This window comes from Biomphalaria glabrata, chromosome 2 (genome assembly GCF_947242115.1).
Source record: "Biomphalaria glabrata chromosome 2, xgBioGlab47.1, whole genome shotgun sequence".
NCBI classification, from domain to species: Eukaryota; Metazoa; Mollusca; class Gastropoda; family Planorbidae; genus Biomphalaria; species Biomphalaria glabrata.
This window is the reverse complement of record NC_074712.1, coordinates 50705487-50720229: the sequence shown is the minus strand read 5'-3', so window position 1 is coordinate 50720229 and position 14743 is coordinate 50705487. Positions and strand designations below refer to the sequence as shown.

General features: G+C 36.2%; 1 protein-coding gene across 1 annotated transcript; it reads right to left on the bottom strand.

The window, feature by feature from the left end:
• Window positions 1-1177: 1177 nt before the first annotated feature.
• Window positions 1178-13973, bottom strand: LOC106080108 (retinochrome-like). The gene is made up of 7 exons (XM_013241459.2): window positions 13815-13973; window positions 9610-9718; window positions 5929-6091; window positions 4984-5111; window positions 4128-4221; window positions 3625-3871; window positions 1178-2886 (listed from the first exon to the last, which is right to left on the bottom strand). The coding sequence occupies exons 2-7, from the start codon at window positions 9707-9709 to the stop codon at window positions 2653-2655; spliced, it is 966 nt and encodes a 321-aa protein (XP_013096913.2). The 5' UTR covers window positions 9710-9718; window positions 13815-13973; the 3' UTR covers window positions 1178-2652.
• Between the last annotated feature and the right edge of the window lie 770 nt (window positions 13974-14743).

Here is a 14743-nt window from a genome sequence, read left to right as displayed (position 1 = left end):
GTTTCTTGTTTATCCTTTAGTGTGTATAAAGATATGACGTCTACTTGAAGAACTATACACGGGTGTAGGTATTTACGAAAATGCTTTAGATTTGTATTAGACTTTAAAATGTAATTTGTTTTTTAATCACGACGCAGAATGTGTTGAATTTTAAGAGAATATTATAAAATCTTAAAACATCTTACTGGCATTCATGCGTCCCTTTCGGTGGCCTACCGGCCAAATTGGGTACCGGCCCACCGGGCATTTGCCCGAATGCCCATATAGCCAGTCTGCCCCTGCACGTGATTGCCATTACTACAGTACAAAGAGGTTTAATCAGTCTTGACTGAAGGGAGTGCATAAACCAAGGCTTTACAACACTAAATTACTGGATTAGCTAGCTTAGATTTACAACTCTATGTACTTCACTCTCACTGGCATTGCCTGCTTAGGTTGTTGCTGTATTTATTTCATTGTAGTCCGCTAGTATAGGCCATGGTTCCATCTAATGGCGTTCATCCTGTATGTTGTCAGTCTCATTCTTCAAAATACAACGTTCGAACAGAGACAAAGTAGAGAGATGGAACTCAACATAAACACATTCACCCTCTTCTTTTTGTCATCATCTTCTTTTGTCATCATCTTCTTAATGTCATCTTTCTCTTCTCAGTCTTTCTATTCTCTTTTTTTAACAGCAACAAAAAAAAATCGAGATCCAGATTTTTTAATAAGAAAATTTATATTTTTGACTACATTTATATGGCATCATAATTGAAACAAACATAATCAAAAGATAAAATAAATAAAAGGATTGTCGATACTTGTAGGAGAAATACATTTTGTTACAATTATAATAGGACTCTGTTACAATCATTGATTGGATTGTCCAAAATATGCTTGTTGACAATCATGCCACAAACATTGTCTTTTAAGAAGTGATTAATACCTTTTGGTATTAAAATGCTCTGTATGTTAGATTAAATGCATTCTTAGGCACCTATCAGACCAAAGGGGATCTTAGGCACCTATTAGACTAAAGGCAATCGTGGGCACCTATTAGACTAAAGGCAACCTTGTTCATATTTGATGTGCAACCGTAAATTAATCGCTCGTGATTATTGAAGACTTTAAAAGAAACAATTTGAAACTAGTATAGAGACACAGAAACTTCTTTTAATACGAATCTCTCTATTTCTTTTCTCTGTGTGTGTGTCTTTGTCACCAACACACACACACACACACCATTTGGGCCACGCCTATGTAAAATTGAGCACCAATTATTTTTCAATAGACAAGACAGTCTTTAATGTGAAACCCTACAATAATCACTCAAAATTATTAAAGCCTTTTAAAGAAATGTTTGAAACTATACATACACACAAAATTATTTTTATACGAATCTCTCTCTCTCTCTCTCTCTCTCTCTCTCTCTCTCTCTCTCTCTCTCCGTCACCAAAACACACACAAATCTACGCCTTTGTCAATTGGGAACCAATAATATTTTAGGAGACAAGACAATCAATTAGAAAGAGTTTCTGTCAATTAGTAATATTTAGTGATTGATATCTCGGCCCACTTCAGTTCTTAATATATATATATATTGTCCGTATTCATAGCGATCATAACACTATGATAACACAAAGAGTTCAAATATAGTCTAAATGTATCTAATTAATAGCATTTCACTACTGACTACGTTGTGTGTTAGAATTCAGATTTCTGCTCTGATTATCTCACTCTACACTTTATCCTCCCCTCCCCCACCCCTCTTTGTGCTGGACAGAAAGCTTTAACACATAATATATCATGGAATAATAGTTGATGCTATAAAACATTTATTTATAATAGAGATATCCCAGCTAACACACACAGAGAGAGAGAGAGAGAGAGAGAGAGAGAAAATACAGCTTAATTTCTTTTCATTATTCGGGATACACAATTAATTTCTATTACCTCTATTCGACCGTTTGGAAAAATCAAAACGCTCTTTTTGAATGGGCTCTCCTAAACTTCAGGGCCCTCTACAAGGATTCGGGGGCTTAAGAACAGCAGCTCTGTTCAAGCAGAAAGAAAATTGTAAGGGCGTGACTAGGAAGTGGAGCTTCACACAGATATGTTTTATTTCACAGTGTCATTCAATGTTATGTTCAAATTAAAATGACTTTTTTTATGCTTCACTAATCACTTCTAGTGTTCCATAATAGTTATCTAAATACTGTTCATGCAAAGTGATTTTTTCGTTCAATGGTCTTGACTTTTCTTATTGGTCTAGTCTTATTCATTCTACGGTCTAATCTTTTCTTTCAGTTGTCTTAGCTTATCTAATTGGTCTAATCTTTTTGTAGGGTAGTTTTAACTTTTTATCTAAGTCATCTTATCTATTTCAATCTGTGGTCTAATCTTGTTCGTTGAGTGGTCTAATCCTGTTCTTCGGTAGTCTTAACTTTTTAACTAAGTTGTTTAACCTATTCCACTCTGTGGTCTAATCTTGTTCGTTGATGGTGTTATCTTGTTCGTTCGGTAGTCGTAACTGTTAACTAAGTCGTCTATCTTATCTTTTTCATTATGTGATCTAATCTTGTTCGTTGACTGGTCTAATCTTGTTTATTTAGTCTAATCTTGTTTTTTTGGTCTAATCTTGTTTATTTGGTCTAATCTTGTTTATTTGGTCTAATCTTGTTTCTGGTCGAAGATGCCAATGACCGACGTGAAGCTGTGTCGGAACCGCGGGGAGGCCACGGCATACACCAGAGGGTAGGCTGAGACCATGCACTTGCAGGCCAGTGGTGGCAGGCTGGCGGCTAGCATAGACAGGCCCTGGGCCCCGCCAAACATAGTTGACGTACAGAGAAAGGCGAACGGACCCCATCCAACGATGACCAGTCCAAGAAAGATGTAACAAATCTGTAACAAACACATACACGTTAAGATACATTTCATTGCACAACAAAACAATCAAACAAACATATGTCCAGTTACCATTGAATACATTGTACATACGCTGTAATAGAAGTTTGTGATCCCTTTCTAAGAAAGTAAGCTCCATCAATAAAAAGAAAAAAAAATTTTTTTTATTTCTTTAGCATCTAATGTAATACTTTGAGTTGATTTGTTAGCTTTAGTAGTTTTTCTGAACTGTAAATTAAGTTATGTAAAAAAAAAAATAACACAGTCTTACAATACAATACTATATGTGTAAAATACCACTGACTGATTTATATATTAAGAGATCACTTCAAGCAGCAAAGCATTTGCTTGAAATTTCATACACCTCTTCCTTCTACCACGTAGGGACCTCTAAACGCGGTTTTGACACATTCACAACCAGAACACCGCGATACGCGAAAAAACTGCAAGCTATCTATTAAGCCTTTGTATTTTATTTTCGGTATTTTCTAAAAAAAAAAACAAAAAAAAACATTCTTTATATAAAGCAAGAATAGAAATAGCCCCTTCCCCGACCTAACCCTTGTGGCCAGATTATTGGAAGCTCAAAATTCAAAAGAGAGGGATGTTCAGGCCATAAAAACATGATTAAGCCTTGGAGCAAATCGCTGGCCGTAGCCTGTGTATAGTGCTAGTTCCATCATAAAGAAATTTTGTTACATTTCAAACTGCAGAAAAAGAATAGATATCCCTTACCGATTTCAGTTGGTTTTCGTTAAAAGGTGCCATAGTTTGATCCGACATTTTGGAAGTCTCGCTAGTACTATCTCCGGAAGTTGATGGCTCTGGGGGTTGTCCTGCTGTAGGGCGGAGGCAATAGACTGCCAGAGACACGGGCAATAGAAAGGAGAAGATCTCCAGACTGACCATATAGGAGATGTAACTCTCGTCTGGGTTTTTCCAGTCTATGGCGCAAGAGGTTCCGGAATGTTCTATTGTATACCTGCAGAAGTATAGCATGACTCATATGAATTTCTATAAGTACTATATATTAAGTATTTTTCATTGATATGTGCCTGTTGTGGATTGGTTGTATATCCTTCCACACGCCATGCAATTAAGAACGCTTTTGTTAATTTAATTAATATTTTGAGTCATTCATTTCAAGCTGTATATATATAAGCAGGTGTGTTAAAAATCTTTTTTAAAAGTTTCTTTTGTTTCGTAGTTCTAGAAAAACAATTAGTTTAGTGTCTGACCTACTCCAGCCCAGCAATGGCATCACTGCCCAGAAGAAAGCGTTTCCCACGACCAGCAGGATGGACCATGTGTAGAACCAACCAGGATTCTCCTCTGGAATAAAAATAAAATAGGAAATAACATTTACTTTTAGATACAGAGTGTTTAGAAAACACCATTTCATTCTTTGCTACAGTAATGCTAACGCTAGAGTCGTCGTTGGAATTGAGGAATTTTGTAATTAAACACACACACACACACACATACATTTGTATTGCTGCATTATTATGCTAATACACAAACCAACAGGAACACATGCCAATTTGATGACCTAAATTCTAAATGCCAATGTCAGGGGTTTTATGTAGTACTAAATGTTTATAGATTATATTTCAGATCTACATGTTCCAGAATGTATTTAGGTCATGTCAAGTCAATATCTCAATAGTTTAAACGTATATAACGGCCATCCCCATCACGTGTCTAGCACGTGACAATACTCTAGAAAAAAACGTTTAATTTCTGTCTTTGCTGAGTTTTGTTTTTGAAATCCCAAGTTGTTTGTTTTTTACTTGTTTTATTCTCATCAAATATTCTGTTTTAGCTTCACTGGGATAGTTTGAAGAACAACTTTTTGTACATAATTGTTTTCAGAAGATTTGATGTTAAAGATTGAAACGTTAATTGTTAAAGATTGCGATTAGTTTCTTTTTACTTAAGAGTAAAGCAGTGAGTGGCGGTATCTATGGTAAATTAAGGTTGTTCCCCGTTACTATGGTTACTTAAGTTGTTTCAAGTTACTATGGTCATTTATGTATAGCTCCCAGTTACTATGGTTACTTACTCGTGTCGTAGCCAGTTACTATGGCAACTTACTCATGTTTGGCTTGCTGGCGACCATGTAACGTTCTATGCACAGTGCAATGACGGCACCAATGGCTGCAATGCCGACGAACATCCCTTCAAAAGCGTAGAACTGGCAGAGTGAGCTCCCATACAGCCACCTGAGGAGACATTGTTATGACATAATGTAAACTTGACATTGGGTTATTCTTTAAAAAAAAGAATGTAGTGGGGGTCCAAATAACCTTTGAGCTGTACATAATTATAACACGATTCTACTTGTCTTTGTGGGTAGTAAAATAATTGAAGTGGGTGAGTTTCTCCACCACAAAACTCAACATGTCACGACTTGAGAATCGAGAATACATCAGCAGTAACCATAATGGAATTGGGTCGAGACCATGCGTTATGGAAGGCCTTACACTAACCTGTTACGTCACAATCTGTGGACAGTTTAGACCAATAGCTAGGTACCACGTCGGTAAGGAATCGATACCCGATCGCGTACTCTAATAATCGGACTAAGGGAAAGGAAGATAAAAAGAGCGAGAGTTGCTAAATTAGCCAGATTTTAGTCGCAATGAATGTAAAACAGAAACTTCTTTTTTTTTTACATGTCCTCGTTTAGTTCAGCACCAAATGTAAGTGTACGGTGTTTTGTTTTTTAAAGACTCTCACTTCATTGTCGTGTATAATACCATTTGGATTGTCCCGAGTTCAAACCCTTCCTGCCGCCATTCCCTGCCGTCTTGCGGGAGGCTACAGTTAGAACGCTTCAGTCTTCTTTAATGGTGGAAACTCTGACAAACAATTTTTTTTATTTATTTCAAAATAAATTGTTATGTATACTACTTTTGAATGTCTCTTTAGATTATAAATATTTTACATTCCTACACACACACACACACACACATTTTATTGAGAATTGGTGAAATGCTTTAATTATTAAAAGAACCCCCCCAAACCCCTCCACATCACCTGCCACTGAAACTGGACGAGGCGGGAAAAGGTGATGGCGCCACTACCAACACATTGGACAGCGCCAGGCAGACGTGAATCCATGGCTTGCTAGTTTTAAGCAGCTTTGTGTCCTTGTAAAATGTCAAGGCCGTCAATAAATTCGTTGTTACTCCAACGACACCTGAAATAAGTGTGAAACATAAATGAAGTAGACAAAATAAGACAAAGTAAAGTGTCAGTGGTAAAGTGTTGTACATAGACTGTTTCATGGTATCAAGCAACAGGTTGGAAGTTGAAAACCTCATAGATTTCAATTCAGACATTTTTTACTAAGTTGGAATGTGTTTTTCCCATTGTTTAAAAAATTAGTTTGTTTAAAACAAAAAAAAAACAGTTATTCTTATTAGGGGGACGCATTTGAGTCTCTGCTACGCTCATGGAGTTTTAAGCCCTCATCAGGGCCGGCTATATGCATAGGCAAACTAGGCAGTTAGGGCTAGCCATGGCCTCTAATTATCAAAGGCCAACCCTGTCTTCACAGAAGTTTAGAAACAATTGCCCCGACATGAATTTTTCTAAAACAAAATGTAGTGTGACATTCATTTGCCATCCTCAGACAAGAGGAAACACGTTTACCACTCAGCCGTTACATAAAAACCGAAAGGAGGAAAGCGAAAGTCCACGTCTTACACACCGTTTAGGAAAACCTAAAATTCATATGCACCAACTGGTAAGTCGACTATAACCGATTTCTCCGTGCGGAGAGCTTGTCACCCTTTACGCCGAGCGTCGCGGGAGGATCTAAATCTAAGTAGGTATGACATATCATCTGACATGTCACTATACTAAATGAATCACATAGATTTATTTTTACTATGTATGCTTCGAAAAACAAAAATTACTGTCACGAGCCATGTGTATGGAGTTCCCCTGGTCTTATATTTCACATATTCTGGCTTCATGGGTGAGGTAGTGGAAAAATTTTGAAAGTAGAGAAAACACAAACATACAAACTCTAGAAGAATGTCACATAAATAGAGTTTGAAGTGTTTAGTGCTGAGTAAACATGACATGTGACATGTACTAGTATAGGTTACATTATAAGTTACATGTCATGTTTAGATGAATGTCACGCGGGAAAAGATACATGACAAGAAAAAAGAGAAACATTGTACATCATATTCTATATAGACCCCAGGGGTCTACGAGGACTTCCAGGTGGTCTACGGAAGTGAAAAAAATTAATTGGGGTGTCTATGACCTGTAAATGGGGGTCTACGATAGTGGATCTCATTTGAGCATGTCGAGACTTAAAATTTCATTTCCCTTTAATTAATGACAATGAATGAAATGAAGTTGTACACACACGATATGTACCTTAGTTAATCCTTTGAATTTTAGGCCTGTCAGTCGAATGAATTTGATTTATTTTTAAATTTTAACATCTTATTATAACTAGCTTAATTGTGTCTACATGAAAGTAATATTGTACAAGGTCCAGTCTTAAATGAAATGTAGACAGTACAGTGTTGGTTATTAGAAATTGTCTTCATTCCGTCCTTGTTGAACAAGTCATTCAATTAGTGCTTTTTAGGTAACAAAGTTTGTAGTTATGTCGCTATGAAAAATTTAAAGTGGAACATTATTTGAGACAATGCCACCATGATAAAATAGATTAAGATTTGAAATACTTTTGAACACTTTAAGGTCAGACTAGACCCACAGTAGAAAAAAATATTTGATTAAACAAAACAAAAAGAAAAAGGTTTGTGAGCGTCTTACAATATTTTTTACTTAGGCCTGTATCAAACTTTAGAAAACTTCACACTATAGGCAAAATAAAAAGGACGAGGTCTCAAAACCTGTTTTACACAATTGTGTATCTGATATCATGATAAAAATTCCTCTAAGCAATAGTACAGTTCAAAGATGTAATGGTAAGATGATTTAGGACACTGAAAGGTTCTTATATAATTACTTGCAAACGACATAATTCTAAAAAAAAAATGCTGGCAAGTTAACTTTCTCTGATAATATAGTGTTATTATCATATTTTCGTTTTATTTTAAACCAAGAAATCCATAAAGAACTGCTCTTTGCCTGAACCTTTCATCACTTGCTCCTTCACACTGAAATATGATAATTGTGGAAAAGATTACGTCTGACAATATTTTTTTCTGAGTTCTTGGATGCTAAAGATTCAAGTTTAAAGTAAAAAACCATTAAGTGGGAATCGGAAATGGTTTATTTAACATCAATTTCATGAGGTTAACTTGCAGCTACAACGCTATAACCTAAATTTGATCAAAACGAAGGCATAATCTCAGTGTTTCTTGTGAGGACTAAATTAAATGAAGCATACATTGGACGGAATGAATTTTCCTAATTTCCAAATTGACAACAGTCAAACATCATATAATCGAGAAGTTAAACTAAATTGAAGCCCAATATTGAAATTAGGAGGGTTATTTTTTTTTTTTGCTGGGGTTGGGGGGGGTGGGGTGGGGGGGGGGGGGGGCTAGTCAATTCATGTAATACATATTAAATTTATTTTGCTTATTTTAATTTGAATTTCATCAATGAATATATATGGGCTTGAAATCAATGAGAAAAACACATCTGAAGTTGATGAATTTTCCAAAAAAATGCAGGGGGTCTACCGAAAACTGGAAAACATGTCAAGGGGTTTACGAGACAAAAAAGTCTGGGAACCACTGGTTTAGAGCGATGGCGTAACTAGGAGTGGGGCGTCAATAAAGTGTCGCGCACAAAGTGCTAGTTATGTTAACCACGCCTCTGACTTGGTCTATAATCAAATCTGCTCGAGGGTTAGGTCAACATCTTTCAGTTCTTAGTCCCCTCCCCCTCTTTCCTTTGGTGTCCGTCTCATTGCCGCCTCGTTCTCATTTAAAATACATGACCCAGCCATCTCAGTTTTCTTAGTCTTGGTTACTATGGTAACTGACCATATCAGCTTTTTTTCTTTTCTTGAGAAGAAGAGTTTCAACATTCTACGTAAGCACTTATATTAGAACTCTTCAAAGTTGTGTGTTTTCGACTAATAAATGAGACTAGAAAGTCAAGCCTTCAATGAGTATCATTTCACAAAAATGGCTTTTGTTTTTTTTAAGCAAGGAAACAAAAACCCACACACACAGTATCTTCTACTTAAAAACAAAAAAAAAAAAGTACTCCACTAAGTGACAGCTGACAAAGTTCTCAAAATTGAAAATAACGTTATGTTTTATTGCTTCTACCACTGAGTGTGTTAATAGTGCTATGATCCATGCTCTTTTGATATAACACAAATACATGTTTCTGAAACTAAACAATAATGTGATGTGGTCAAATCAACGATGGTATCGTCAATTAGGAGAGAAAGAATTAATAGTGCTATGAGATGGACAAATTGAAACGTACAGTGTTGGAACTACCTTAAGGCAACGAATGTTATATCTTAGAGCCTCCGCTTGCTTGAAAGCACACACAAAAATATGGCTTCATTTTGAAGAAAGAGCAATGAAAAAATAGTCTTATATATATTGATGACAAGGTGCTCCATAGCTCAAATAGATTAGGGTCTTAACAAGTGAAATCCAGTCAAGCAAATTTAACACAACTTTTATTTGAAGGATAGTGAGAGATTTCGGCTTATTTATGTCTGCAATTATGTTGTTTTTATGTAAAGTGTCTACTCACAAAAGAGCATATACAACGCTCCGACAGTTGCGCTTTCAAATCTGTTGAAGCCATAATGCGACGTCATTTCCTCCCCGAGCTCAGTACTTCCGTCAGCCATCGTTAGCGCCTAGAAATAACAAACAACATATGCATAAAGTTTGAGACCTTTTTTTTTTACGAAATGAAGATTATAACGTTGTAAGGTGAACCTCGTGCTGGAAGTTACAATGACCCCCGAATAGGGCTCGAACTTGCTGCCCTATCGTGACACCATAACACACAGACAGGAAGCCAGCCTACACTTTTGAGATAGAACAAGATCTACCAGTCGACCCTCGGCGTAGCATACGCCGCTATTTTGCAGGGCCGGCCTTAGGCCATTGCAACCTATGCGACCGCAATGGGCCACGCACTTTCATAGGACCCGCACTAATTCTATGTGTAAATTATTAAATTAAATTATTAAATTAAACAATTGTATAACTTATAACTGATTTACCAGGAGCTCCTGGAAATCTCCTGAAATTGCAAAATATACGAAAAAGTCCTGGAAATCTCCGGAAATTATTTAAATCTTATGAAAACTCATACAAATCTCCAGAAATATATAGACGAAAATTGTCATTTTGGGGTGTCATTCAATATGGAAAACGTCAATCCTTCGCCCGATAAAAAAAAGGCATTATGCAATACCTGTAATTGTGGAATCTGGTGAAACAAGCCTCAAACTAATGAAGAATTACATGAGATTAACAATTCTCGATGATAGATTGAAACATTTGGTAATTCTTGCTATTGAGCGAGATGTATGTAGGAAACAGAATTATTATGATATACTCTATGACTTCGCTACACGCAAGGCTCTTAAAGTAATTCTGTACGTAGTTAAGAATGAATAAAATGCCAAGAAGAATTTATTTTCTAAAACAAACTCTTAATTTTCACTTATTATCCGTATCCCTACCCAAACTTGGTCAAGCGAAATCATTTCGCATGGGGCCCCACAATGGTTAAGTCCGGCCCCGCTATTTGGTGACGGGTGAATATAGAGTAGAATATTGGCTCTCCACCCCCATCTCTTTTTTGGCCGCTAAAGTTATGTGGAGTAACTCTAGTTCGACTTGCAGAAATAAAAGAGTGATCTTTCCATGACTTCTTGGTCACAATGGTTAAGTTCGGCCCTGCTATTAAGTGACGGGTGAATGACAGCTTTGTGTTTGTGGTGATACCTGGTAGTGTATTTACTATGTCAAAATCAAACACACAATGTGTCTACTACATCAAGATCAAACACACTATATGTGTCTACTATATTCAGGTCAAACACACTATATGTGTCTACTATATCAAGGTCAAACACACTATGTGTGTCTACTATATCCAAAAATACACATACACACTATAATGTGTTTGTTTGTTTATGTCTTGACATCAGATGAAATTCAAACTACAAAGTCTTATGAATTGAACTTTAAACAAACAATTGTTTTAGCTCTTGCATTAAATATTAGACTATGACATATTGAATGTGAAGCAGATATTTGCTTCTTGTGTTTGATATTCCATCTAACTTCCTCATTGTTCTTGTTTTATAATCAGATTACGTCTCGTTGTTTGATATTACTAAACATTTCTGCATGTTTCCCCAAGTGAAAACAATTTTGTGGAGAAATTTAATGAGACATCAAATCAAATCGATTCCCTGGCATAACGAGACAAAAAATCGATCTTTTCACTCAGCTTGTCCTCGTCACACTTCTTAGTTCATTCTCTATTTTCTTTTTAAAATCCTTGATCTCTCGAATTTCTATCAAACCACAATGCCTTTATGTAAAGAACTAGTGATCTATGATATAATATATATGCATTACATTGTACGTACCTACTTCAGTAGTAGACTGAACATCACTCAATTTAGTCATTTTCTGTTATTATCTTGGGTCGGGGATGGTTAGCAAATGTGGGCATATAGGCATATGCCGGATGGGCTGGTGCCCAAATGACCTATAGGGGCCGCCGAATGGACCGCCTTGAATGACAGCTGTTATAGATTTTATAATATTCTCATATAAAATAGGGTTTGCACTCATCTTACCTTTTACAAGAGATCTTTAGAGTTGTTACGTTAATGGAATAATGTCATAGCCTACATTTTGTCTCTTGGTAACTTTAATCCCGCGTACTGCATATTAGGAATATAATTAACAACATAAGGGTTATGTTGGGCCGGCTCGATGCCATGTTCACTCTAGACACCATTCTGCCCTTGTGTCTGGTAAATGTACAACGTAATAGAATGAACGATTTTGACACATTTTTAACTCCTTAAGTACAATTACTAATGAAATCAAATCTTCATTTGGCGCTTATTCTGTGGTCATGTGATTGATACGTTGTACATTTGATGAGATAGGTCAACGCCAAAAACGCCAAAATAGACAGAGACTTAAGAGTGTGATCAGATGTTTCTAGACAAACGAGACACTAAAGGGTTTAGAAAACAGACGCGAGTCGAACATCAGGCGTGTTTTACGTGATCATAAAAATCAATATCTTCAGAGTGCCGTCATTCCTAGAATAAAACGAAGATAATGTTTTATTTTTAATCGAAACCAGAAGAAGAAGCGATAGCCTGGTCTAGAACATAAAGTATCAGAACATATTTCCAATTAGGAACATTAAATCAATCTTAGCCTTAACAGGTAGGTCCTAGGGTTAGAAAATATAGGCCAATTGGAAGAAGTATTAGATTAGCATTTACCCATTTTCGAAATAGATTTGTCTTAATTCTCATAAAGACTGCAAACATTATTGGCCTATACGTTATATCGATTAATCAAATAGTTGTTTACAGCATAAAAAGTCATATGTAGAATGAACCTTAATGTTGTAAAGTTATGAATATTAGACCATAATTTTGCTGATATAACAGCCCTGACTGAACAAATACTGGCGTTGAAGATATCAATTTTTAAGATAAGCGCTAATGAACAGCTAAGCCAAAAGAATCAAGTCTACAACTATCATGTGTAGGGTACAACGTAAAGAAACCACTCTGAAAATAGCGTCCAAACCGGAACAAGGTTGAAATTGACTTTTGACTTACTTGACAGTTCCGAGAAGAAAATACAAAATCAACTGTTGAAAAGTTGAAACTATTATGTGATTTTATATTTGATTTTAAGTTGCTGTGTACAATGTACACTTACAACATTTCTTTTATTTTCCTTTTCTAACTTCTTTTGATGAGAGTTCAATACTACATTATTCTTCTCTTTTCAACCCGATAGAAAGTCGAGACCAAATATTTAAACATTGTTTTATGGGTGTGTTGATTTGAACAATATCAAGGCAAACATATTACAACTGACCAGGCTAATCTCGCTGGCCACAAGTAGCTAACATTTAAGCCATTACAAAGTTTCTCCAATACTAAGTTACCCTATTTACAAAGAAGCTCTAATAAGTTCAAATATTCTCATGTCACACACAAACGTTTTTAAAATTATATTTGTAATGCGCATCTTTCATGTTTATAATTTATAGCAGTAAAAAGTAAAGTAAAGTTTCCCTTTCAGAACTTGGGATCTATAGGGCAGATGATATTAAGGTCATCATTTTCTCTTGCCAACGGTTAACAAGCAGGGTGTCGTGTGGCCAGCACATGGACCAACCGCCTTTATTTTCCCCAACTCCCAAGTCAAGTATTATTGCTTTAGAGTTGGATGGACTGAAATTCGAACCTAGGACTCCAGGTTCGGAAGCCAAGCGCTTAACCACTCAGCAAACTCGCCCCCAATTTATAGCAGTGCTCTTTTGTAAACATTTGAGGAACGAGATATCTGTGAGGCTTCCGTCCTGCCTTAAGGCGCTCAGCGAACACAACTCAGCTCGGGTCCGGTTTCGATCACGAGTTCCTTTGATAGGAAGCCAAGCAATCTATCTACTCAACCACACATCCCGCTTTCAAGACCTTTAAAATATTTTTGTCTAAACTTCCCTTTGTATTTATTTTTACATGAAGCATTAAACCATGTGTATTTTTTTTTTATATTAAAGATACACTTCCATTAAGCATATGGATTGCGTTAAAGTTATCCAAATGATATCGAAATCTCGAAGTCTATTACATTATGGCGTGCAATATTTATTAATGTCAGATATAGACTGAAGGCAATCAATTACCTTTGATGGTGATGTTGATTTAAAAAACAATAACTTACCTTTGCGAAAAAGAGTGAATCCGCGATACGTAAAAGCCTCTGGAGTCCCAGCCCACTTAGAATGGTCAACTCACGCTAGAGACTCAGTTGAACATTTATATGGTTTCCTGGAATATTGACGTTTTGCTGTCCCCTGTAACCTTTCTCATTATATACCTTTTTTTTTTTCTCTCCCTTTCTGTGCAAGCAAGGGGAAAAATTCACCGCTCTTTGTCAGTTTAAGTTTGTGAGTTGTCGTTCCTTTCTTTCGCCTGTGATGTCAACAGAAATAAGTGCTAGATCCATCAGAGCATTCTAATTGGCCCCTTGATATAAACACCATGTTATTTGTAGAAAGGTGTAATAAACATTTTGTTTTAAAGTGCATACAAGATAATTTTCTTGTTTTTGTTTCTAAATACTTGTTCATTTTTATGTCTTTTTTTTTTTACTTTAGCAGGTGACAAAATTTTCCAGCATCAGTTCGAGGTGACCAGAAGTGACAGGTGCTTAATGGACCTTACAGAGTGTTAATAAAATTTAAGAGAAGACTTTTTTCTGCGGATCTAGGAATCGTCTCTCAGTGTATTTCACTTCAAACCCGCTCAGCTTTCATTTTTTTGTTGTAAGAAAGCCCTGATAACAAACTGTGGAGAACGCTATAACAGAGGATCTCGTTTCAGTAGTAAGAAAGCCCAGATAACAAACTGTGGAGAACGCTATAACAGAGGATCTCGTTTCAGTAGTAAGAAAGCCCAGATAACAAACTGTGAAGAACGCTATAACAGAGGATCTCGTTTCAGTAGTAAGAAAGCCCAGATAACAAACTGTGAAGAACGCTATAACAGAGGAACTCGTTTGGTTTCTTCGTCTAGCTTTATTTACCAAGAATTCTTCTAGACCAGAGCAGTTACTCCCAAAGACTGATTTCAACTTACCGAGTTAGCATG